General features: G+C 39.2%; 3 protein-coding genes across 3 annotated transcripts; 1 reads left to right on the top strand and 2 right to left on the bottom strand.

The window, feature by feature from the left end:
- Window positions 1-534: 534 nt before the first annotated feature.
- On the top strand, window positions 535-6,293 carry LOC141804456 (volume-regulated anion channel subunit LRRC8C). The gene is made up of 3 exons (XM_074688894.1): window positions 535-602; window positions 1,292-1,453; window positions 3,953-6,293. Exons 2-3 carry the CDS (start codon window positions 1,313-1,315, stop codon window positions 6,242-6,244), a joined length of 2,433 nt encoding a protein of 810 aa, XP_074544995.1. The 5' UTR covers window positions 535-602; window positions 1,292-1,312; the 3' UTR covers window positions 6,245-6,293.
- Window positions 6,294-12,725: 6,432 nt separating this feature from the next.
- Window positions 12,726-15,499, bottom strand: cdkn2d (cyclin-dependent kinase inhibitor 2D (p19, inhibits CDK4)). The gene is made up of 3 exons (XM_074695614.1): window positions 15,320-15,499; window positions 14,810-14,968; window positions 12,726-13,684 (listed from the first exon to the last, which is right to left on the bottom strand). The coding sequence occupies exons 2-3, from the start codon at window positions 14,948-14,950 to the stop codon at window positions 13,331-13,333; spliced, it is 495 nt and encodes a 164-aa protein (XP_074551715.1). The 5' UTR covers window positions 14,951-14,968; window positions 15,320-15,499; the 3' UTR covers window positions 12,726-13,330.
- Window positions 15,500-15,834: 335 nt separating this feature from the next.
- On the bottom strand, window positions 15,835-20,645 carry ap1m2 (adaptor related protein complex 1 subunit mu 2). The gene is made up of 12 exons (XM_074689264.1): window positions 20,406-20,645; window positions 18,999-19,155; window positions 18,811-18,878; window positions 18,550-18,680; window positions 18,279-18,426; window positions 17,940-18,066; window positions 17,683-17,825; window positions 17,262-17,333; window positions 16,852-17,010; window positions 16,614-16,739; window positions 16,241-16,316; window positions 15,835-16,107 (listed from the first exon to the last, which is right to left on the bottom strand). The coding sequence occupies exons 1-12, from the start codon at window positions 20,445-20,447 to the stop codon at window positions 16,082-16,084; spliced, it is 1,275 nt and encodes a 424-aa protein (XP_074545365.1). The 5' UTR covers window positions 20,448-20,645; the 3' UTR covers window positions 15,835-16,081.
- Window positions 20,646-26,832: the final 6,187 nt, after the last annotated feature.

Raw genomic sequence — 26,832 nt, 5'->3', positions numbered from 1 at the left:
CAAGTTAAGACATTTGCACAAAAGTTACACATCAGTATAAAGAACATTTAAAAAAGCAGTTGGGATATATGATGCATTAATAGTCATGGAGTCATCAACTACAACAGTTTACACCACACAATATGAGTGGGAATAAATTAAGTGATTTTCTATCAGCAGTAATATATACATTTGATTAACAGCATATGTAGTAGTATATTTGAATAGCAAAACGACGTTATTAAATAGCATGTAATTATAGGAAATATAATCTACAGTATAAAATATACCAAACTTTCACTGCACGTCTGCCTTTCAGAAATACAAGCACACATTTTTCCCCCTTTTTAATTTAATATAGTTTGACATATTTAAAATGAGTACATACATCAGCAGAGTTATCAAAGCCCAAAGTAGTTTAATCCATTTTTTTCTAGTTTCTTTTCTCAAGTTAGCACTCGTGGATGTGTAACTGGTTTAAATAAGATCGAGTTTATTCTAAAAAATCTCGTCCGGAAGTCTCGCGTTGTTTCCTGTTCACTTCACACCGGTGCGCTCGTCTTCAACGATGAGAGCAGGCTCGCGATCCCCTCTGGGTATTGGTGGATCCTGTGTGGACGCAGGTAAGTGAAACTCACCTGGCTGTAGCATAATTAAATCCTGCGCAGTTTATTTTGATACTCTGGAGACGAGATAAATCTACTTTAAAGGGGACTTTAGGTGTTTAAGAAACGTGACGCTGCAGGTTGGTGTCTGGGCACACCTTTCAGGGAGTGATGTTAGCACGCCCTTAAGTTCAAAACATGTTCAAGTATTTTATAAGACGGTAAAACTCAACGAAGTGAATTCCTTGAAAAACTGCGGTATGTTCTGTTATTTATACATGTAGTATCTGTTTGATTTATCACGTTATGGTTCATATTAGGGATCAACATGGGTAATTAATGCGTTTGGACGTAGGTGTATTGATTTCAGGGTTTTGGGCGATATAATTTATTCTCAAATTGAGAAAATATTTAAATAAAATGTCCCCAACCCTCTCCAAAATGTAACGTGTATACTCAGTTGTCAGACATTGTTGTCAAACTAGTTCCTCCACTTTGGATCCTCCCACACTCCAGGTCCTGATTGTTCATTTAGTCAAGGCCAAACTACAACAGTTTCAAGTCAGTGTCCTCAAGACAAATTAACAATCCAGTACACCCTGAGTGAGACTATCATGCGTGTTATAACTTTAAAAAATTTTGTCTGGATGTTCCTGAGAGACTGCACTGTGTTATTTTAGCCTCAGTGTTTCACTCTTGTCTTTCAGCAGTGTGGAGCAGCAGCCAGGATGATCCCAGTGGGTGAATTCAGAAACCTCGGCATCGAGCAGAACTCAAAGTTTCGGGTCCTGAAGCCGTGGTGGGATGTTTTCTCAGAGTATATTTGCGTTGCTATGCTCATGATTGGAGTCTTTGGGTGCACCTTGCAGGTGAGGCATATACATTGTTGATGTTTTGATTTAGGGTGACATGATAGGAAGTAATTTAACAATAACCTGACCTGCCTTAGGAGTGTAACATAGAGGCGTCACATAAACCTGCCTGAGTCCCCCCTCTGGCTAACAGCACACAGCTCATTAACTGACCTCTGTGACAGGCAGCATCACAGACAGTTTAACTGAACTGACTTGTCTCTCCTGACCCACTTACTGTGGATTGAGATCACTAACTTGCTCCTTAATGTGTCTCTTGCCATCTGATTATCATTTCTGTGTCATATTTAAATAGCACAAAAGGAAAGCAAAGAGATTAATATGTAATCTTTTACAGCCATGTTTGAGGTCTGTTACTTTTTCACTTCTTTCATCGACACAGTATCTCTCTGTGGTACTGATATTACAGGAAAAAAAAATCAGAGACCTGTCTGCTCTCAAAACTAGCTAAACTTGTATAAGGCAGACATTCTGACACCTGAAGGAGGAAAAATAAAGCTGGATAAGGACCTGTAAATTACACCCAAAGGTGGATGACTGAAGCAGCTAAATCCTTGAAAATCCTACTGGATCAGAGGTGAAAATATAACCCAAAGTAAAACACTCAAACAGGTTTCTCGCTTTTAAAATTGCAACATCTACAAACCACAGAATGTGGGTATAGATGGGTCAAAGAATATCCATCAAGTTTCATAATGTACTATACTTTCCATTGTAAATTAATCCAACCAACAGACAGAAGACAAGGATTAAATGTCTTAATTCCTTATTAATTGCTGAGCAAGAAATGTATTGTTCCTCTCCATTGTTACTTGCTAAATACTGCTGAGGTCTATACTCATGGTGGGTTAAGATGAGATCAGACTTCTTACCTTTTCTTAATGTTTTGGGTCCAGACCTGTTGATGTTTTTAGAAAGGGAGCATCCACAGGTATTATCAGCTTTGCATGTCAGAGCGATTGGTGCTGGTCTCCACCTAGATGTTTGACTTTCAGATGAAGACTCCATACAGAAAACTGTGCATCCCGGCACAAAACATGTTGAAAGCTTTACAGGCTGTCAGCAGCTGATAATACAAAAAATAACATTATTCCAAATGATTGCTTCCTGCTACAAACTGGTGAAAAGGACAATAGAGGTCATCAATCCCCTTCAAGCTCTGCACAAAAAGATAACATGGCTTCCATTGGCTATATGTCAGAAAATCAGTTGCTACTACTGATCCCGAATCAGTAAATACTTATAATGTTTGGATCAGATCATTTGATCAATAGTTTTAACAGTTTCCAGATTCTGTTGAGGCTGGTGGTGGGTTTATAGCCATCAACGCCCCCTAGAGGACAATTTTTTGATCCGCTCATTTGACCCTTGAACCAAAATTGTTCTGCAGACCCTTTCAATCAATTTAGAAGTGAAAACAAAACTTTTGCATCAACTTGAAATGAAAATGAGAAATTACCCATACATGGGACCCCAGGGTGGCAGGGTTCTAATCTTGTACTTCTGCACATGTAATCTTTAGGTTGTCTGAGGTATAAGTTCAGGACAAAAAAGTTTGTTTCCACAAAAACCATGGAAAAGGGAAATTTAAAGAAACGTCAGGACATAGTTCAAGTTAAAATAACAAATTTGACAGATAAAGTCTTTTTCGATCTAAGCATTTAGCTTCATGCTAGCTAACATATCTGTTCGCTTGGAGTCTGGATGCTTAAATTATTCTCTGAAAGTATTGTAAGATACAGTGGTATTAATAGACTCATCTCTTTAGCTATGATCAGACCACTTCAGGATTTAAAAGCCCCGTGAGGACTTTATAAAAGATCTTAATATTGTTATTAGAGTTAAATAGTCTCACTTTTGTATATTAGCATTTTCATAATCCACAATTTAAAATGAAATTATCTCAACTGGTTATTTTGAAATGCTGATTCTCAGCATCTCTGTAAACATTACGGACATGTGTTGGAGCACCGGGCTGTGGGTAAACACTAAAAACATAGTCTTCTCACTCTCAGTACACTAAACTACTCTAAAAACTGAGTTTACATAGTTACATAACTATAAATTAATGCATTTCCTCGTCTCTTTGCATCCTGAAAAAATGTTTCCTCCAAAAAGAAAAGTAGTTTTAAAAAGAAGATCTGCTCCATGTTCATGTGCTTCCAAAACAGTTGTACGTCTTGGCAAGAGTCACGTCTTTATGACAGTGGGTGACAGTGCTCATGGGAAATAGAGTCTTCATCCTGAACTGAAAAAAAAAACCATTCAGTTGCTGATCAATCCATGCATTGTAAAATGAAAATGAGTTTGTCTGAATTTCCTGTTTTCATTTTTGAACTTCCCACAACAAGTCACAGCAGAGAAAATTGTTGTTGTATAAACAGCAAATTGAGGTAATAGTTTTTGCAATGTATTTGTCTTAGTGCGAATAACAACACATCTTCAAACATTACTTTTCTTTCTCTGGTAGTTATTTCATCTGTTTATTTTCAACAGCTCACACAAGACAAAATTGCTTGCCTGCCGAGTCACTTGACCAGCCCAACGCCTGAAGCCATCGACTGCAGCCACATCAGGACCTACAGGGAGAACGAGACGTCAAAGACCACTGTAGCCAAACCGGCTAAGCCCATCCTCCAGGAGGTGGTCGGTCGCAAGAACAACCTGGACATCCACCAGTATGTGTTCGTCAACCACCACTGCTACGAGAGGTTCGTCCACTGGTTCGCAAAGTTCTTCCCCTATCTGGTTGTGATCCACACTATGATCTTCATGGTCGCAAGCAGCTTCTGGTTTAAGTTCCCTGGGACGTCCTCTAAGATAGACCTCTTTGTCACCATCCTGGGGAAGTGCTTTGATTCACCATGGACCACCAGAGCCCTGAGTGAAGTTTCTGAGGAGAGAGGGGAGGAAAAACTGGTCAGCTGGAGGAGGAACACTATGTCAAAAGATGCAACAGATCGACGAACAGAAGGCGAGGAGACGACTGGACTGCTTCTTCGCTCTGCTTCTGTGAAGTCTAACCCAGAAAAGAAAGTTCAAGAGCCTCAGTCGGCTCTTTCGTTGCTGGATAAGAAAGAAGGTGAGCAGGCCAAGGCTCTGTTTGAAAAGGTGAAGAAGTTCAGGACTCATGTAGAGGAAGCAGACATCCTACGGATCATGTACGTTCTTCAGACATCCCTGAAAGTCTTCAAGTTCCTTCTGATCATCATCTACACCTCGGTCCTTGTACCACACATCGAGATAGTGGTTCGCTGTTACGTTCCTCCAGAGCTGACTGGGTTTGATATCTATTGCTGTAACCACAACAAAGCCCACCTCTTCTCCAAACTTGCCTACTGCTACATCTGCTTTGTGGGAGTTTACGGACTCCTCTGCATCTACACCCTCTACTGGCTGTTTCATCGACCCCTGAAGGAGTACTCCTTTGATCACGTCAGACTTGAGACGGGTATTAACGACATCCCAGACGTCAAGAATGACTTTGCGTTCCTTCTGCACCTCGTGGACCAGTATGATGCTCTTTACTCCAAGAGGTTTGCAGTCTTCCTCTCTGAGGTGAGTGAGAGCCGTCTTCATCAGCTCAACCTCAACTACGAATGGACTGCCAAGAAGTTACGTGCTCGTCTTGCTAAGAACACCAGCAACCGGTTAGAGCTCCACTTGTTAATGTTGCCTGGACTTCCTGACACGGTCTTTGAGATCCCTGAAGTGCAGTCACTCAAACTGGAGCAGGTTAAAAATGTCATCATTCCAGCTGGTGTGGCAAAACTAGACTCTCTGAAGGAGTTATCGCTGATCTACTGCCCAGCCAAGCTCCAACTACCCGCCCTGAACCACTTCAAGGAACATTTAAAAGTCCTCAATCTAGCTTTTGAAAGCCTTGATGAGGTTCCAATGTGGATGTACACTCTGCACAGCCTGGAGGAGTTAGATCTGAACGGTCCTTTAACAAATGAGGTGTCAAAAAGTGCTTCTCTGGACTCCCTTCGAGAGCTTCGAGCTCTGAGAGTACTCACACTCCACTCCAACCTCGCTAAGATCCCACCCAGCATCGTGGATGTTGCATTGCAGCTGCAGCAGTTGAGGATCTACAATGACGGTGCCAAGCTCCAAGCCTTCAGCACTCTGAAGAAGTTAACCAGCTTAGTCTCTTTGGAGTTAGTCGGCTGTGAGTTGGAGCGCATCCCAAGCGCCGTCTTCAGCCTGAACAACCTACAGGAGCTGGACTTAAAGGAGAACAAACTCACCACTGTGGAGGAGATCCTAAGCCTGCAGCACTGCCGCCGTTTGGTGACCCTCAAACTGTGGCACAACAAAATCACCTACATCCCAGATCACATCAGTAAGCTGCACTCTCTGGAGACGTTAGACGCCAGCTGGAACAAGCTCCGAAAGCTGCCCATTCGCCTGTTTCATTGCACCACACTCCGGCACCTGGACGTCTCCCACAACCAGCTCACCTCCCTCCCTCCTGAGATCGGCATCCTCCAGAGTCTCCAGTTCTTCTCTGCTGCTTTCAACTCTTTGGAGACTCTGCCAGAGGAGCTGTTCTCCTGTAAAAGGCTAAAGACTCTGGTTTTGGGGAACAACTGTTTGGTTTATCTCAGCCCCAGAGTGTCCAACCTGGCCCAGCTGGTCCGACTGGAGATTAAAGGGAACCGCCTGGAGTCTCTGCCTCATGAGATCGGGGACTGTCCCATGCTGACCGCCAGTGGACTGATCGTAGACGACAGTCTGTTGGATCAGCTCCCGTTAGATGTACGAAGCAAGCTGAGCAACAGCTGAGCCTTCACTGACTCATGCATGGAAAAAGAGGAGAATTTATACGTTCCACTGGATGGAATATTTTTATATGGCCTTATCCAAAATGGAAACCACTACTTGCTAGAACATGCTAACCAAAAACTAAGAATCATGATAAATATGCTGAAATTTGTGTCAGTGACTGAAAAATCAACATAGTCAGGGTTTTGTATGGATTTATCCAAAAAACACTTTTTTAAATAAATAAATCTCTTAAAGTGAACTACTTCATTTCATGTAGCCATGTTTATATGCAAAGATAGCAGTGAAACTTTAGCTATCCCAATCAGGCGTCTATTCTTAGCATTGCATTGAGGATTGGTGAAGCGTAATGTGGAAGGTAGAAGGGCTGACCTTGTGACTGGTTTGTACCTGCGTGTTCACGGTTTGTTTACAGGATAATTTTAGCTTTGTCAGAGCAAAAGTAACCAACCTCGCCTAACCTAACTGCCTTGTATCCTGTTGGACAGGTTTACAGAGATACAGGGAGTGTTCCCCACGGAGCCCAGGCTCATGTTGCTCCCTTTCAGGCACCAAACAAGTGGAGGTAGAGGAGGCTTTTTAGTCACTGAATAAAAGCCATTCATCTCTCTGTTTACATGTTCAGTCAAAATGAGAGGAGACTGTAATTATGCATTTAATCAGATAAACATCAAGTCAACACAGTAGAATTATCATTTACAGAGAGGAGGGATTCACCCAGTCTTTTGAAATAGCATCAAGATGAATTATATGAAGAAGAAAAAAAGTTAAGCAAGTAAAATTCAAGCCATTACAACTTATATCAGCAAGATATGTTTTTATCTGTAGTTTTAGAGCCTTTCAAGCACTTGGAAAAAGAAACTCCTTTAACCAAGCTTTCTCGAACAACAACAAAAAACACCTCCTCTTTCTCCCTGTGATCACTGTGTACCTGTAGGACAATAACAATCTCACGCTGCAGATGAGGATTCCTCCTTTCAGCTTGAGCTACAGTCCGGTCAAGTCTTAGCTTGCATCTCAAGCTGCTGACATTCCTCAGTAACACTGAAGCGTACTCTGACCTGCTCACACCGTCAGTTATAAACCCATCAGAAACTCTCCTTAATTTGTTAATCTGCCATCTGTATGGGTTTTAACTGGAGCTGGGGATGGAAATCATCCAGAAGAGGCTTCAAACGATGAAGAGGATAAATAGGAGAATTGTAAACCTCATGCCAAGTGGCTCATTTCTCTCATTATTTTTTTTTACCTCTCTGAGGGTGGTAATCATGTGTATCACCAGCTTTAACCAAAATAGACACAAGTGCATCATCGTAACTAAGGCCGGGCTAGAAATAACAACACGTCATGTCTCCAAGGAGGTTGTTGAATGTTGAAAATAGCGATAACTATATGAGAAGGCACTGTACAAATTTGAGTCAGGAATTCTGACACTTTCAGTCCTAGTGGTGCCAGTGCAGCTTTAACAGGAGGAAAAATGATTGGAAAGCTTTTGTTTTTACATTGGTGCGTCAAAATTTGAAAGGTTTGGATTCAGCTCTTGCAGGCTGTGGAATTTTGGTGCCTGATCATTGGTACATCTTATTGGTATCAAAGTTCATGACTTTCAATTTCTTTATTGTTTTACAACTTAGTGACTAACTGGGTTGATTTATATTTCAGTATAAACACCTGGGAAAGTTCCCTGCAAATTATAGGAAAGGTTTTATCTGTCTGTGTACACACCTCACGTGCATTCATTCAAAGTGTTAGTGGCTGCTGTTGTTATTTTTTCTGTCAGGCCTCAATGTGAGCCATAAATTAGACACTAAAAGTCCAGAAGGGGTGAGAAGTGCGGGTTTACACAAAACTGACTGTTTAACCAGCTAACTCAGACGTTTGTTTTACTCTACAGTGCAGTCTGATTAGTCAGAGTGGACGGACTGGGACACAGAAGCAAAGCCCAGGAACTTTTTTAACGTACACAGTGTGAGGTTTTTTAAAAAGAAGACAAGTTAAAAAATTAGGACTCCATCCTTGCACCGCTTACTACGGGAGCCCTGAGAGGTCACGCATCCATAAGATAATATGACACTTTATTGATCCTCATGAGGGAAATTCAGTTTGTTACAGCACTGCACTGGAAAAAAATGAATTCTTATCAAGTGTTTTTGTCTTATTTTCAGTTTTTAAAAAAAAGTCTTTTTATACTTGATATGAGCTTCATTCAACTTATCATTTCAGAAAAATGTCTTATTTTAAGTTATTTAAAGACACAAATTAGGTCTTTATTGCTTGTAAAGAGTAAAGAACAATCTGCCAATGGAACAAGAGAAAATTTACTTGTATTAAGACATTATTCTAGTTTTAAGCAAGTTTTCGAGCAAACTTTTCTTGTTCCATCTGCAGATTTTTTTTTCTTGTTAAAAGCAATTCAGACCTCATTTTTTGTCTTTAAATAACTTTAAATAAGACATTTTTCTGAACTGATATGTTGAATGTGGCTCATATCAAGTATAACAAGACTTTTTTTGATTAAAACAAGACAAAAACACTTGATACGATTTCATTACAATTTGGTGTAAGTTGCAGGTTTGTACAATAATTTGTTTCTTGAAAATTATGATGACCCAGTTCATATTTCATATTCTGGATCTTATTATCCAGAATATTGTCAGGATCTGGATTGTACTTTTACATCTGTCAGAAATTATGGTGACCTTGTATTGTATTGTTTTGCAAAGCAATCAGACCATTTATTGTGGAGTTATATCCACATATGGTGAAAACGGCCCTATCTCACAATGATAAAGAACCCTTAAAAAAAAAAAACCTTGATCCAGATAGTGATTCGGATCACCTCCAAAATTTATTCACTTCTTCCTTATCTCATTTTGAACATTTCCTGAAAATTTCATCAAGATCTGTTTGTTACTTTGTGAGTAAATGTTCGCAGACAAACAGACAAACTCCCAGAAACATAAACTCCTTGGCAGAGGTAACAAGAACAAAGTGTGAGTTTAAGTACAATGCAATAGTAAAGATAGAAAAAAATGTAACAAAATGAAACAGAATAAATAAACATAAAGTTAGACTTAGCTCTAACATTTACACACCGTTATGAATGGAATGAACAGGCAGTATTTACATGTGACGCACCAGTGAAGAGTTGTTGATAAAGTGTCATGTGAGTGTGAGTAACAGAAAAGGAGGAGAAGGGTTGTTTAGTGTGATCAAAGTGTTGAGCTTATACAATGTAATATCTTTGATTTCTTTTTTCCTAAGATACCTCTGAGCTTCAGGTGATACTGATCCGTATCAGCCTTCTCTGTTATCACACCAGAGATAACTGTGTAAACTTCAAGGTTTCATGCTCCTTCTAAGTGAGGAATCTTTATAGCTTACTGTTAAAAGCCTTTGTTATACCCTCTCATCTCTATGAGGAACATAAAGTCAGACTCTTGACTCATTCCTTAACCTCACTCAGTGTCGTCATCCTTACCTGTTCACAAACATCTCGTGTGTCCTTAAGAGCGGGGGAGTAGACTGATACTAGTTTTTCTTGTCTACTCCCACTTCTTTGAAACTTGTCACAGTGGCTCTATCTCCCAGCCTGCAGAACAAACGAATCACAACAACAGTGTTTAAAAAAGGGAGTATTTGCATATCCAGCACACACCCACAGCTTTGCTCAGTGAGGGCAGTTAGCGCATCCTAGTGGCTGGAGGAAGGCCTGTGTGTGGCTGTGTTTCTCGGTTTACAAGTTTTCATGAATGTATATAAAATTTGTGGCAGTGTGATTTTATTTCCCAATCTGAGGGAGTAGGAGTGAGTCTTTAACTGGGATGATATGGATGTGGGATTACGTGACTCTTTGGGTTTCTTCTTGAACAATAACAGCTGCTGAACTGCTGAGGGAGGCATTTCACGTCCAGCTGCTCCCGTGGAGGAGTTTACTGCCCAGAAATTGTACAGTTCTGACTGTGCAGGTGTCCATAGTTGGGACATTACAAACTGCAAACCATTTTGCCAGGTGTTGTAAAAATATAGTACAGTAAGCATGTCCAAGGTCATGAAACGGTGCTGAAAAGGAATGATTTGGTGCATAATGTAGACCAAAATATAAGACTAGAAATATTTTTGGCTAAAAATGTTGTTTGAAGGTCAAAATAATTTAAAAATCATGAAAAATTATTCAGATAAAAGTAGTGATGGGTACCGAACTAGGTACTTTTACAGGTACTGACCGAATTCTGTCAAAAGTACCAGGTACTGATTCATGTAGAATCAAAAGGTACCATGTTTAGGTATCTAGATGCATCCTTAAGACTGTGAGAGTGGAAGAGTAGAGCGGCGAACACAGCATTGCAAGATTACACATTGAAGAATAAATGTGTTAATTTGAAAAAAAAAATAGTTAACTGTTAAACAAATTTATATCTTTTACCACATAAACACAAAAAACGTAATGGAAATTGGTACTGTTGAGTACCGGTACAAGTTGCCAAGTACCGGGTGTCTGTACTGTATCGTTTCAAATGTGAAAGGTACCCATCCCTAGATAAAATCCAGATCCTGATCCTGCCATTAAAAAAACCCTGATGTGTTTCCCTTGTGTCACTTCCTAATGAGGAATGTTTTCCTTTAACAGGAAGCAGAGTTGTCTGATGTTTACAGGGCACTTAACACTGCAAAAAACTGACCACTGATCATCTGGTATCACATGCTGCTTGTTCATATATTTTATAAGCTGAAACTACAGTTTATGTTTAAAAATGTTGATCGCATAAGAAACTAGAGAGCTAAAACTGACAAATGAGTGTAAAATGTGGGCTATAAAAGAAAAAAAAATCCTGGCTCAAGGAGCCCAAAGATGGATCAAAAGAAGAGGATCCGTCTCTCATTTCAGCATTTATTTTGATCACAAGTAGAGTTTACAGCGCCAGTCTCAAAAGAATGAGCCCCCAGATCCGGAAGCAACACAAGTTTATAACAGTCATGTTATGCCTATACTGAGGTTGAATTTAATTTATCACCTGAGAGTAACTGCCCATCAAATATGATTGACACCACTGTCTCAACCCACAGCTGGTGTCAGGTTTCACTATCTAAGTGTGTGTGTGTGTGTGTGTGTGTGTGTGTGTGTGTGTGTGTGTGTGTGTGTGTGTGTGTGTGTGTGTGTGTGTGTGTGTGTGTGTGTGTGTGTGTCTGTGTGTTGAATCAGAGCATGCAGCTAGGTGACTGGGTGAACGTTTACACAGGGTCGAAGAGACCTCACAGACACAAGCTGTAGACAGGAGCTATCTGTCCATCTGCCTGATGAATATACATCATCCCTGAGGCTTTACAAGAATACAGCATAACACTAGATAAAATGTTGAGTTAAGTCGATTATTAAACTAAATGAGCTGCTTTTGGCTTTCGGAAAAAGCAAATTTTTTTAACTATTCTGAAGTAACATGAAACGTAAATAATTGCATAAAAGAACTTCAAATCATGGAACGATCCTGCTGGACGCTTTTTGGATCCCTTTGTCAAATGTTGGTATAATGTGAGCTGCAGGTGAACAGCACAGTAACACACAGGGCATAGCGTTTCTGTGACACCGTGACGCTCTGCACACCAGCCTCCCAGAGCAGCAGTTTGACCGTCTCTCCTTGCTTGTCTGCAGCAGTTGGCCCGTAGCACACATGCAAACAGGAAAGCCATTGTACTGTAAGAGCCGAGAGCACAAACATCAGCAAACTGTGCCACCGTTACCTACAAGCCTGAACAAAACAGGGCCCTCATTCATTTTGATCTGTGTGCCCTTTTATAGAAGAGGAGGTTTCACTGTACACAGAATTCCAGTGTGGCGTTATTACAAATGTCCTTCATGAATCACCTTGGGGAAGTGCTTAACACTTGAGGATGCCTGCAGCAGAACAAAGTACAAACAGAGCATTGTTTTGATTGTAAGAGGGAAGAATAGATCAGATCTTTATGACTGAAGAATTGTATTTAATATGGGTTAACAAAAGCCACTTTTGTACAAACCAGATTGACATACTGATCTACTTTCTTCTGTCATGGTGCTAAGTTGTGTTTGTTTGCTTCGCACTGGTGAAAGAGTACCTATTATGGAGGTCTTACATTTTCAAAACAACTAAACTGATGTGTCCCAAACAACTCTCTAAATAACTCATCAAGATGAAAGTGTGTCTGCTACACATATTTAACTGGATTTCAGAGGGTTAGGAGAAAATGCCCCAGGGATTTTTCACACCCAAATTGTTCTTTTGAGGAGGAGGTGACACAAGTTTACAGTCTGAAGTCCAAAAGATATGTTGGATTTTAATTTTCCAAGAACTGCTTAGAAAGTTACATAATTACATAAGAAAGTCCCCAAATCTCTAAAAAGAATTCAAAGTCAAAAAATTGCATCCTGGTTGGGGTGAAGATGTTGGTTCACTGTTGGAAAAATGAATGAAATGGTTAAAAATGAAAACTATGACTCCTAAACTTCAATTTCAACACTTTATTTTGTGCTTTCTTCTTCAAATACTTAAGTGAATGATCTCACTTTGGATTTTAAAGTATTTATATAAATAAAATTTAACAACTCATGAATAAATGTGGATATTTACAAAGTCACAAGAATCTTCAGTTCTATTAAAACAATAAATAAGAGTTAATTCAGAGTCTAAGTACATCTAATCAAGGGAAACACAACTATGAAAAGCATTGAGGGTGCACCATGTCAAGTTTTTTTCAAAATATTTAAAAAACGCATACAAGTCATCAACTGTTACAAGTCTTACACAATAGAATTAATATGATAGTTAAAAAACAAACACCAGGGAACTATCTACAAATGTGCACTCCCAATGAGAAGGGACAACAGAAAAATAAGGTGCCAGAATCGCACTGTGCAAAAGAGAAGTCTACTTTATGTAGGCACCAATCCACAGAAAATAAGCTGCCAAGACAATGTGTCCTGTGTCACATATTTATGCTGAGCCTCTCTGAACAAAAATTAATTCTTTACACAGCTATGAATTCAAGTCGGCAGGTTTGAAGCAAAAAACAGTCAGGTCAGGGTGACTCCGAAGCCACCCAGCACCCAGACTAAGTATGAATGTGAGCGAAAAGCAAGTCAATCATATCAGGTACACGAGAAGCTCGAGCTACATCTATGGCTGTCTGACCGCTGATGTTAGCGTGCTTCAGGTCAGAGCGTGGCGCCAGGAACTCCACGACGTCACGGTGACCCTCACGAATGGCGATGTGTATGGGCAGGGCACCACTCTGGTCTGACACGTTCACGGATGCCCCGTACTCCACCAACACCTGCAGAGTGTCCAGGAATCCTGTCCGGGCTGCATCGTGGACAGGCGCTATTCCTTGTTTGTCCTGGATGTTTGGGTCTGCTCCTTTTTCCAACAGCATACAGGCGATCTTTGAGTTACCCATCATCATCACCTGAGGAAGATATGAGAGGGGGTGAGTTTATTCATCCTGTGTATAAAACCAATACAGACCTTAGGTCAAGTGTGGTTGTTTTCATCAACAGATGAAGATACTCTGTGTTTTTACTATAATATTCAAAAATTGCACAGCCGAGTATTTAGTGTTGTGTGAACAGGAAGAGAATGTGTTTCCTTGTACAATAAAATACTTCCTTTGTTATCCACAATGAACACTGTGCAAAAAAAGATAAAAACAGATATATACATAAAGGCAGAAAAATACATTTTATAAATACGGGATGTGCAATGAAGGTAGACAAAATAAAATGTATACAATAAGACATATGTAGTGCAAAAAAAAGGTAGAGCAAATATGGACAAAAGAGGTAGCCCAGCACACAGCGAGTGTGCGTACATATGTTGATCTGTAATTACAGACTTCTGTCAGCTGGTAAATAATACTGCCATTGTCTTATTTAAGCAGTTTTGTAACTGATTCTGCCTCAAGTATGAAAATTTTGTAAGCAAAAGATTGGAAAAGCCTTCTGGACCTAACCTCAGATTATCCTAACCACAGAGTTGGTAAAAAAAAAAAAGTAGTTATTATTAATGCAAAAAAATAATGATGTGAAAAATAATACTTAGTGTGATAAAGCTGATCTAAAGGAAAATAGTAATCTACAGAAGTAGCACAACCCAGGTCTGGCTTCCTCTGTCATTCACACCAAACAAAAGGTAACTGGTGGCTTCAAATGAGTACCCTATCTCTGCACCTATTCAAATGACCAGCTGTTCAACCAAATGTGTTCCCAAACTAGGCTAGATCAGCAGGTCCACAAAAACATACGAAAAAATAGCATTAGTAAACCCACAAATAAGAAATAAAATGTCAACTAATTACTTAATGGCTCCTAAATTTTACTTGCATCGAGCGAAATTAATTTGTCTCAATGGGAAAACAGTCAATAAAGTGTATAATTCCATGTCCGCTTCGGGCTTCCGTAGCAGCACAGTGTATTAAAGTATAGAGATGCGATGAAATTATTTTGTCACGTACTTCTACCATAGCGTTATATGTGGAGTTTACACGTCGTAGTATGGAAGTTATGTATTATATATCTGAGGAAAAAGTCCTCACCTGTAGCGCAGTTCTGCCAAACTCATTGAGAGTGTCAGGATGCACTCTGCAGTCCTCCAGGATCCTCTGCACCTCGCTGCTGTCTCCTTTAGCTGCAGCTGCCGTCAAAGCTTTACCGGCTTCCATCTGACTAAGGACCATTATAGTCTCTCTGTGTGTCTGGTTGGTAGGAAATGTAAAGCATCAGTTAACACCACTTAAGCCCGTCTACCACTCGTCAGTGTAAAAACAGGGAGAGGTGTACTCAAGAGGCACAGATCGGACAGATACAGAGAGCTACTACTGTATCCGCCTAACGTAAGCTTTAGTTCCCCTATGACGCCATGTTATTTACCGCTAGCGTAATGTTTTAACCGGTCGTTTAAAGGTATTCTCAAAGACACACGTTAATAATGGAGACATTAGCTCTTTAAACAGATAGGCATCTAGAGACAAACAGTAGCTCACAAATAATTAGCCTCCAGGCTAACCGCTACCGTTACAAACAAACTACTGCGCTGTAAACTCTACCTTGTTTGCTTCTTTTAGATCCACAACGTCGCCAAGATGAGCTCTCCCGCTGTTTCCGACAACCAGTAAATTTTAAATATAATCTGAACAATAAATGTTTATAAACATTAGAAAATACATTTGCGCGCTGAGATCTACACAGCAGAGGCTCCAGTCTACAATTTACAAACATTGGGAGAACACACGCTAGCCAATCACAGCTGGCCTGGAGGGTGTTTTTCATCCTGATAGGGTAAAAGAGGCGGAGTTACGACTCAGTTACTACGCCATCACTGTGGTGACAGCAGCTCTTGACCAATCAGAACGCAGAGCGAAGAAAGCGGGCGATTCGTATACGTTTAAGTCCTCAGAGGCAGCTCATTCACATTTCTGACCTTTGGATGTATTTCTCCACAGACAAGTGAGGAAAAAAGGCGGTAGTAAGTTTTTAATTTTAGGCGGAATTCAGCGACTGTGATTACATAACGTATTGTTACAGCATACGGACAAACGCTGCCCATATATGGTGTTAAGAAAACAATAGGGCAGTGCACAATTACAAATTTTAAAAACTGCATGGTGGTGGAAGGCATAAATTGCTTTAACATGTAAAAAGTTAGCAGTGACCCCACAATAGAAACAATAAAATTAAGTTGCACACAGAAATATTAAAAACAAGATCATGTCATGAAATTTTAAGACAGTGCTTCAGTCAAGTAATGTGATCATCAATGCTCCTCTGGAGGTTCTGCACTTTCAGAATAGACAATAAATCCTCTGGCTTTATACATTTGTCCTCAGCTGGTAGTCTAAATGGGCAAAAAAAAAAGAAAAAAAAAATGTATGAATGAAAGCAAAAGGGAAATGCATTAATTATAAATGAACACTTAAACAAAACACTTCCAAATATAATTGATTACAATGCAAAAATAATTACTCTACCTCCACTCTGGGTAATGTACCGAACCCAGGGCAAAGCTTGGTAACCACTTTTTTCAATAATCTTCATGTATCGCACCTGGTGAAAAAGAGTGAGGGAGTCAAAGAGGCACATGTTAAGACAAGAAACCATAATTAATTAAATCAGGGGTTGGCCAGTTTGAGCACACATGATTAGCTATAACAGGACCTGACTTGACAGTGTTATAGCTGTTAACTGAACAAACAAAACATACAGGGAGTAGTTGAACTTTAAAACTACACTATCAATACAAGCAAGACATAACAGGCTCTGATACACCTTTGATTTAAAATAAATGTGTTTGGCTCAGACTATAGGCCTCATTTCTGGACTGTATGGCATTAAATGACTCACCTGTATTCCTGAGACTGTGAAGTATGGGATTTCAAATTTCACAGTAATGGGAGGTTTGCCCTCCTGTTCGTCGTTCTCCACACTTGGAAGACCAAAATGTGCCCTCATTAGAAACTCCTTACCTCCCTGAATGTATTAGAAAAACAGTGAGATTGGAGAGTCACAACACTCTAATCAGAATGCGACTTCCAAAACAATATCCATTTAAAAAATTAAAATGACTAAATATATGTCTTACAGGGAAAGACTTGATGGTCCACACCACCATGTTCTTCTCAGGCACGTATTTGGCATGACCTGTGCTGGTTTTGAACTTTGGTGAATCAGCATCGCTGGGGACAGGGACCCTCACTTCCACGTTATTTGCCACAGACTGTTTTTTAAATTGTCCCTTTGCCTGAAAACAGAAGAAAATATGACAAGATATCTTGTAATAAACTCTACTTTTGCTGTCGCTCAGAGATCCCTATTGGCAGCAACCACTTAAGACTGTTGTATTCATTTTTTTGAGTCGCTGTGTTTAATATACAACAAGCATTTCATTTTTATACACATTTCTTTGTCCATTTGACCTTCCATAATATCTTAGATAATAAATATTTCATTTAACTTTGTGCATCTGAAGTGAAAATAATAAAATGAAATTACCTTGACCATGATTTCCACTCTACTGTGAGAGAATTTCTCTATGACTGATTCAATCCATATCAGAGGCTTTACCTGTAAGACAGAAAACATCAAGTTTTAGTATGCAAATAATTTCACATTTTACACATTGCACAAAAGTTCACTTAATTATGTCTGCTTAGAGTGTATATTAACCATTCTGCAGAAATACACTCACTGAGGTCAACTAATGTAGAAAGATTCAAGAGAAGCACGAGAACCTCTAATGTTTTCAGACAGGACACCTAAATTAGCAACATAATTAAGATTTATTCGCTGGTCTTGAAGACATAAACATCTTCACAGTGAAAGTGAAACTAATGTTTTTTAAAACATATATGTACATGTGGCACAAACGCATATATATATGGTGTTTAAATTAAAGAAACTAATTCAGACTAACGTGAGTATTGATGCGGTAGGACATGAGTTCTGACTCCCCATCAGGAGGAATAAAAGAGATCGTTCGGTCATTCTCGAAGCGGGAGAGACGGACGCACTGGTGAAACTTCACATCCTCCATCATGACAGTCTTTCCTTTATCACCTGAACAGAAAACAATGGAAGTTACCACTGGTATGAATTTGAATATAACCAAAGTAGAAAGATTAGCTGCATACACATCCAGGTAGAAAAGCTGATGTGAACATGTAAACATACGTCCAGTGAGAGAAAAAAGCACTCGGTCGTTGAGGCCCAGCCGCAGCTCGGGCATCCCAGAGAGCATGGTTTTCAGCTTGATGCTGCCCACAATGTCACTGCTCATCACACTGCCATTAGCATTCACCTGAACAGGAACACACAGGGGAATACTAATATTAACACTTATTCATTTAAAAAAAAAAAGAAGAAAAGAAGAAGATTGATTTGTCAGTTGAGTTTCAAGGTAAGCACAGGGGGAATATCATGAATGTATGAGATATTGTGTCATATGAAGAACTCAGTTTGCCTAATCATTGTTAGTATAGCATAATGAGGCAAGCCTGTATCATATCTTACCAATACATTGATGGACTCGATGACATCAATAAAAACCTCATTCTTCTTGTATTTGATCCCTTCTGACCTCCAGGAGACAGCGTTGGTGACGGTGGTCGGCACCTTGGACTTTGCCACCTCGAGCTTTGCGCCTTCTTGAGTGATATATCTGGAGGGTGGGATCAAGAAAAGATGTTATTCATCACCACACTCTTTTTCAGTTTAATATCAAAAACACTTTTGTAATTTTATGTCTACATATTGTCTTTGTGTGTATGCTTGGGAGCCTCACTCCTGTAAGATCTTGCTGTCTGTAGTCTGAGGGAAGCCAAAGTCCATTAGCTCGTCCAGCAGCTCGTAGACGACAACAAAGTTGTCCTGAATACTCTCTTCCTCCAGCTCTTTGAAGTACTCTGTGAACACCTGGAAAGTTAAAGTCCAAATTTTAAAGGCACTCTCTTCACAAAAAACGAGAAATTAAACCATGAAACTGTGCAATAACTTTTTCAAACAAGTTTTTCAATCACTAGTAACCCGTGCATGAGAGACTAACCTCAACCAGTTTGTAAAGAAATGAATACACAAGAGAGGCGTTGGAGTTTTTGTTTGTAGTGGCCACCACTGTGCAGAGCTTAGGTCAAGGAGAACTTCACATATTGAGTGCAATCAATTTCATTAACCTGTTGTGTGTTATACCACATTTTATTTATAACCCAGATGCTGCAAGCTGGACAAGGATACAGTAGAGGTTGCTGTGTTTGATCCACATGAAGTGAACACAGCCGTGTGACAGCACAGGACACAGGAGACCTTCTTCTTCATGCGTCATCATAAGAGGCATGAAATGATCAATCTCAGCCATGTCCACGTCGCCTTTGTAGTTCCGACATATCAGCACCTGAGATGACAGAAATAGGCCTTTAGTATCAGTTAATATTGGGTTATGAACAGAGAGCCTGTTTATTGGGGATGCACCGATTCAATTTCTAAGTTCTGATATTATTACAGATATCTGAACCATAATTCAAGTTGCCATCAGAGTTTTAAGTGAAACAGGCGTGAAATATCTCTAAACTCTTAAGCTGCTGTGTTTTTTCCTTTGGATGTGCAGACCTAATGGCACTGTTGATGCAATACACAGACATGTTCGATGTAAACATAGACAAGCATGTTATGATATCACCAATATGCAAACAAACTTTTTGATTACCAATACCAGGATCAGATCAGTGCATCCCTAGTATTTAGACTTGCATTATAAGCAGACAAGACACAGGGGCTGACATGTTTTTCAACTAGCAGGGCACTGATCAGCTGTTCATGTCTGCAGGCTGAATGAGCTTATAAGGGTTTTACTGTATAATTTTGATACCGGAGTAGTTCACGTCAAAAGTTTTAGATTAATTTTTTTCCAGAAAAAAAAAAACTCACTTGAACTTTCTCTTTAAGTTTTTCTTAGTTAAAATACTTTTAGTAACATTACCAAGAAACAAACAAGTACAAGGTAACTGGAACTGGAACTTGTTTAAGGAGCAACAACGTGAGGCTGCAATTAATGTAGAGTCGTTTGGGCAACATAATACTGTGGATTACGCTTTTAAATTAGTTTAATTTCATTTCATTTAATACACATTCAGCACACGCCTTTTATGTCACAAAACACTTAAAACTTTAGGCCCTTCCTGTTTGTCAGTAACACCAACTTGTGTATCAGGTTACATGTTCTGTCAGGAGAGAAAGGGTGTTGGTGCCATGCAGTAACAACAACTAGGTGTGGGTCACAGTGTATTTAAGGTGGTGATACAGGAACATGAACAGAGGAGCTTCAAGTGTATCCTTTGACTTCTCCAGGTGTCCATTGGTCATTTTCAATAAAGTTATTTAAAGCAGCAGCGGACTGTTTCCACTGACACACATGTATCCGGAAGTGAAGACGAAAATCCTAATGAATGAGCGTGTCGCAAGCTTCTCATTAATTTTTAACCACGCAGACGTTTTTAATGATTAAACAGTTAAAGGAACAGTCAAAAAAAAGACTCAAGTGAAAAGTAAGTGTAGATTTTAACTTTGTGACGCTGGTAAAACAGTGTGACACCAATTATAACGAAAGTAGTTTCGAGAGGTTTTAATTATCTGTATTAATCTTACCTTCCCCTTCAGGTCCAACACAAACACAGCGGACACAGACATCGTGTTTAAACCCACGAGAGCTCAGCACGCGCAGACAAACTCAAACAAAGTGTGTGTTTAAAGTCCAACTCCAGGCTTCAGGAGTTTTAATTTCGTTTTCCCATCCGAACCAGAAACATTTATCATCCCGAGGTGATCATGGACTCCGCCGTCTGTTTCCTGAAGGTGCCGTGACGTCACAGCCAGCAGGTAAACCATTCACCAGCTCACCTGTGAAGAGGTGGGGGTTGAGAGGAGGGCGCGTGATGCTCAATTTATCCACTAGAGGGCGCTACATATTCACAATCATCTTGACAAATGTTTTTGACACAGTTCAACAGGCACTGTTTTATTATGGCCCCAGAGGTTATGCTGAAGATATTAATCAAGTAACGGTCATGATATTGTAGCTGTAGCTTTTGCCTTAAAATATAAACAGATTCATATTCATCCTTTATTTTGATTTTGTACATTTCTATAGGGGTGCACCGATCACAATTTTCTGGCCGATTACCAATCACTGATCTTTAAAAAGTCGGACCTGCCGATACAGATTTGGGCCGATACTGATTTTTATTTTTTAATTTTTATAACAGGCAGCATGTACCTTCAATGTTCCATTTTATTTTAGTGAAAATAATTAAACATTACCTGTGAAACAATAAAATCCACATGTTTTAACTTAAACAACCAGTAAAGTGTCCTGAGTTTTGGGTCTCAGAGTAAAAAGCAACAATGACTGGCTGTCAGACCTTCCTTGTGTATGTAAGATTAGTTTCATATGTAAGGATGGGCTGATCACCGATACAATCCCTGATCCCCCTAAAGTAAGGAAATTAGCACCGATAGATCAGTGCATGTCTACATTTCTATTTCATTGCTGTGTTTTCCTTCGTTAAGTTTTATAGGTTACATTTTATTTTTAGTTTATTTCACTTCTTACTTAATTCCATTTCATTTATCAACAGGGAAGTTTTTATGAAAACTGAGGACCCTGATTAAGGGTAACATGCTTGAAATAACAGTTTAGGCACCTAGCAGAGATCCAGTTGAAATCACAATAGATGAGCACAAGCAGAAGTAAACAAACCTGGTGAATTATGAAGCAAGTAATAATAGAGCTACTTGCAGTCTTATGGACACAGAGGAAAATGTAAAGAGTTAGGTGGTAGAGATGATGCTGGAGGTTGATGGAAAGGATGACCAAGAAACTTGTCCAAACTTGTTTCTTCAGCAGGGAGCATAATTGGGGCATGATTGACAGGGGATGTCGTGATGGGCGAAGAACTGGGGTGGGATAATTAGCATGTGGGGTAGTCGTACTCCTGTTTACCAAACCTACAGATACTCAGATCTGCTGCAGAAAATGGAGAAGGGGGGTTGCCCTTTGCACAGTTATTCATTTAAACTTTATGCTACAAAACCATTCCTCATCATCACAGGCCTTGAAAATCATCTTATCTGCACAGTTATCACACTGAGTCACAACAACAGTGTGAGGCCTTGACTAAGGGCATCATTGCAACAGTCAAGAAACAATGTGCAGTTTTGGAGCAGTTACAAAAATAATCATCATTTTCTAAAGAGATTTCTGAATCCATCATGGTAGTTGGAATCATTTTCAAGGTTTTAAGGAAACTTATTTATTTCATCTAGACTGAGAGTAAAATAACTATATCGCACAAATGAAAAGTGATTGTCAGCAAGAGTTTAGTGAACTGGCTTGATAGCATGTAATATCATTTGCTGCACTGATGGCAAGAAGCCTTTCAGCAGCTACATTCAGCTACTCTCAGCAGGTGGATTTACACCCTTCGATATGTTAAAAGAAGACAATTAACAATGCTTAAAATGGGTAAAAGAGACTGGAGGCAGGGTTTTTTTTTAATATTTTATTTTAATATTTTATTTTAATATTTCCAAGATTTGGCTGAAAAAGCTTTAACAATTTATTTTTGTATTAAATTTATGTTTTTTTTTTTTCATTTTATTTTTCTATTTCTTTATTTAGATTTGTTTCCTTTTTTCTTTCCTTCTTTCTTTCTTTCTTTCTTTCTTTCTTTCTTTCTTTCTTTCTTTCTTTCTTTCTTTCTTTCTTTCTTTCTTTCTTTCTTTCTTTCATTATTCATTTAATTATTGTCTTTCTTTCTTTTCCTTTTTTTCTTTCTTTCTTTCTTTTTTCTTTCTTTCCCTTTTATTCATTCATTTATTTTCCTTTTTTCTTTTTTCTTTCGTTCTTTCTTTCCCCTTTTTCTTTCTTTCTTTCTTTCTTTCTTTCTTTCTTTCTTTCTTTCTTTCTTTCTTTCTTTCTTTCTTTCTTTCTTTCTTTCTTTCTCTCTTATACTTTCTTTCTTTACTTTCTTTCATTCTTTCTTTATTCTTTCTTTCATTTGTTCCTTCTTTTTTATTTGTTTTTCTTTCTTTCTTTTTCTGTCTTTCTTTCTTTCTTTCTTTCTTTCTTTCTTTCTTTCTTTCTTTCTTTCTTTCTTTCTTTCTTTCTTTCTTTCTTTCTTTAAATTATTGTCTTTCTTTCTTTTTCTTTCTTTCTTTTCTTTCTTTCTTTCTTTATCTATTTATTTGATGTCCTAAATGTAGATTTAGCCCCTATGTTTTTAATATTTGCAGTCACACAGATATATGACTTACAAAAACCTTGTTGATCAAAAAGTCTCATTAATATGAATTTTAAAAACTTTCAAATGCCACTGTCCCTCTTTAGCCCTTTCCTTTCTTCACTCACACCAATGATTCTTTTGTTTAAACATTGGTTGTAATCTGGTGAAATCTAGTTTTAAAAGAAAAAAAAACACTTCTCATGATAACTGTACTGTCATTTCTTTACTCAGAAAGCTGCAGCTCTATTCTTTATCTGTGAGTGTGTGGCCTGCAGGTCTGACCTCAGGGTTGCAGAAAAACTTGCCAATCACATGCTTGGGACCTCTTTAAGCCATAAACCTTGCTTTACGAAATCTCAGTGTATTACCTCCAACCTTACTTCAGCCTCTGTGTGGTATAAAGCCCTGGATCACAGCTGTGAAATTACACTCTGCTTCTTATCAGTGAGGGCAGAAATGAAATGTAGCGCACTATCTTAGCAGGACTGTGTGAATGTGTGCGCGTCAGGGCCAGATGGAGATCAGTATATTACGATATCCTTCACCTTTTGTCCATACAGGTTTGGCTCTTCTTATCTGGACACTGTTTACCTAATGGCACATGAGTATATCTTAGCTGTATATGAGAAACCACACCTAACACATGCTGTGTTCTCCCAGGATGTAATGTGCTTTATGACCATCATAAAATAACATTATGTTCAAACTTGTTTGACATATTCTATAAAAGCCAGCACATCTGACCCACTTACTAATTTGTGTTTAGATGCCGTATTTCCAGGTCAAGTTTGGGGTCTTCCTATATTTAAGTTGTACGAGGCGACCTTGGGGCCTAAAGCAGTCTGAAACAACAGGAAGAACATTTTTTTCCATCTCAGTGTAAACATTATCTTTGCTCCCTTCAGTCTTTGCTACGTAAAATCAGACCCCCTCTCTCTGGTCCATGTGATCTGGATTATACAGGAGCCCCCTATAGCAGCTGAGGTCCAACACAAACATATGGGAACACTTCAGTAGTCAGACGAGATGAAAAACGTGACTTCTATTTTTTTTTCTTTACTGTTGCAGCTTGACTTTGCACTGTATTGACCTACTTTAAAACCAGACAGAGCCCCCCCCCCAATCAACTGTAAACACATTATTATGTTAACGTGCATCCCTGTGCCGGTTATATTTATGTTGAAGTATTTAGCTGAAGTCAGAATCATTAGTCACCAAAGACAATATCTGGTTTGAGCTTTTCAAATTCTGTCTTTTACAAAATAAAAAAAAGAATCCTAGCCGTTAGCTTGGGTTGTAAAATTTTATTGTTGAAGAAAACAAAATTGCTAAGATTCACCAGAAGAGACTATCCAAAGGTGATCAGCCTTTGATACCAACAGGATATTCACTGAGGAATACTTATTTGGTCCTCATTTTGCAGCATGTCACCCCCAATTCTCTCACAACAATTAATGTGTCTTCATGAAAGTTGTCTTGTGGAAAAAAAAGACACAAAAAGTACCTTTCAAAAAATTAAAAAGAGCATTACTCCAACACGAACCTCTTCCCTTACAAATTACTTTTAAGTGTTAGTAGCTGAGCTAGGAGCCTTTGACACGTTAAAAGGTATTTGATGATGGCAAATATAGTCAGTTAAAGCAACCAGTTCCTCAGCTCTTGTCTTTCTGACACATACTGACAGAAAGTTTTTATTGTCTGCTTTTGATTGGTTGTGCCATCTGTGGATTCCCCAGTCTAAATCAATTAAGCTGACGTAGAAGTGCTTAAAACAGCAGGAGCACCGGACACCGCAAACACATCAAGCGAAGAGAGCAGATTTTTACAGCAAAGACAAACATATTAACAGCCTGGCTCAAAAACTAGCTAGAGTCTGAATTGCTAATTTTTATATCGACACTATACAGGGGGCTTTTTTTGTATATAACTCATTATTTCCAAGTTATTAAACCTACTAGATTAATCCAAGTGAGGGCATTGAATAGAATAGAATAGAATAGAATAGAATAGAATAGAATAGAATAGAATAGAATAGAATAGAATAGAACTTTACAGTCATTGTAACAAGTACAACTAAATTGTAGTCACAGCAGCAATAAAGAAAACAAAAGTAAGAAAGAGTATCGAAAGTGTAAAAAGGTCCATAAGAAAATAGATGCTGACAGCTTGTCCATCATTGTCCAGTTCAGCCAGCCTCCACCTCCACAGGATCCAGGACTGAGCTTCTTCAGCAGTCTGTTCAGTCTCTGTCTCCTGGATCCTGTCTGCTCACAGCAGGTGAAATTCTTCCAATGTGGTGTTGGTGTCTGATGTTAGCTCTGTTAGCCATGTCTGTGAATGGCATGATGCTGCTCTGCCCTCTGGTATTCCCTCTGTTGCTGGGTTAGCACAGCTAGCTTGTCCATCTTATTGGAGATGGATGTTACGTTCCCAATAATGATGGACGGAAGGACAGGTCCATATCGTCACTTCTTAGCTCACACCTGAGAACCAGCACATCATCCAAACCTCCTTCTCCTCACCTTGTGGGAAACATTAGGCCTTACACCTGTTAGCATTGACATGCTACAAGCTTCTAACAGCTGAGTTCACATGTAAACAATGCAGCCATGGTTACATGTAGGATCTCCAGACAAACACAAGAGAAAAAGTAGTAAAAATATCACTGAAGCCACAAAAAGTTTGGTGTCCATGACCAACAAATGAGCCATACAAAGTAATGATCCACTCCAAATACAAAGATTACGAAAAAGAGACAAAAAAAAATTACAAGAAACGGACAAAGAAGAGAGGGCTGCTGCAAAAGGCAGCCATAGCCAACAGGGCCGTACCTAGCCCCCCTGTTGACTTGACCGAAATGAATCCTCACCTTTTGATTTGCTTTACTCATGTTTGATGCTATTTTGTCATTTGTAGTGAAATTATGCTGCTAGTATGTCAAATGGGCAAGAGCATGGACTCAAAATTCTAGTTAAAAGGATAGCACTGAGTGAGATTCTGCGACTGCACCTGGGAGTCAGAAGTAATTAACTACTGCATATAGTTAACACACTTAAACCTACACAAATGAATTATAAATGGTATGTTGAGAGTTTCACTTTGAGCACTCAACATATCTCTTTACATGAAGGCATGGAGGAGCAGTGGTTCAGTGGCTGATTGGGGCATCTGTTATCTCACACTCTCTAATGCTAAGATGTTTTGGGAAACTCTGCGGCAAACTGTTTTGTTTTTAACCTCAGGGTTAGAGTAGCAGCATGAATGCTCAAAGCGAAAGAGATACTGGTGAGACTTCCTGTGCTTCATCATCATTGTGAGACCTTGTTCTGTAACAGATACAGGAAACCCAACAGAGCTGCTCATGACCTTATCTACCTTTCACTGATACAACAGATCCATGATAAGGTTACAGTTATTATATACTACAGCATCTTTTTGTGGACTGCACAGTATCAGATGCCTCCTCCTGCTGTCTCTTGATGCTGAAGATGCTGTGTTTGGCGGCAGGTTGTCAGGCCGACACCAGCGATGCTATTATTATTACCATGTAGTTGATGTTTGTTTTACCTGACAGGGGAATATCTTTAACTCTCCTCCTCCTCCTTCTCCTCCACCACTCTCCAGTGTCATCTTTTTAAGGACACTCCTCTTCGCTTGGTGGTGTGAGATAAACTCCGCCCATTCCCTGCCATATGGCCAATAGGAAGACAGTCTTCATATGTAAATAATGAGGTGAGGAGAGGATATGGATGTCAAAGGAAATGGCAGAGGACAGTGTCACCTGTCATTTA

Source organism: Halichoeres trimaculatus, unplaced genomic scaffold (assembly GCF_033239565.1).
Source record: "Halichoeres trimaculatus isolate MK-OKI-2021-1 unplaced genomic scaffold, fHalTri1.1 fHalTri1_scaffold_2, whole genome shotgun sequence".
Classification (NCBI taxonomy): domain Eukaryota; kingdom Metazoa; phylum Chordata; class Actinopteri; order Labriformes; family Labridae; genus Halichoeres; species Halichoeres trimaculatus.
The sequence above is the reverse complement of the archived record's forward strand: the minus strand, read 5'-3'. Positions and strand labels throughout refer to the sequence as shown.

Coding starts and splice junctions, on each gene's coding strand:
- ap1m2 (XM_074689264.1), bottom strand. CDS start 20,447: ATGTCTGTGTCCGCTGTGTTTGTGTTGGACCTGAAGGGGAAG. Junction 19,156..20,405: donor TGTTGGACCTGAAGGGGAAG/GTAAGATTAATA, acceptor CTGTCATCTCAG/GTGCTGATATGTCGGAACTA. Junction 18,681..18,810: donor TTCTTTACAAACTGGTTGAG/GTTAGTCTCTCA, acceptor TTAACTTTCCAG/GTGTTCACAGAGTACTTCAA.
- cdkn2d (XM_074695614.1), bottom strand. CDS start 14,950: ATGGTCCTTAGTCAGATGGAAGCCGGTAAAGCTTTGACGGCAGCTGCA. Junction 13,685..14,809: donor TTGGCAGAACTGCGCTACAG/GTGAGGACTTTT, acceptor TATCTTCCTCAG/GTGATGATGATGGGTAACTC.
- LOC141804456 (XM_074688894.1), top strand. CDS start 1,313: ATGATCCCAGTGGGTGAATTCAGAAACCTCGGCATCGAGCAGAACTCA. Junction 1,454..3,952: donor TCTTTGGGTGCACCTTGCAG/GTGAGGCATATA, acceptor TATTTTCAACAG/CTCACACAAGACAAAATTGC.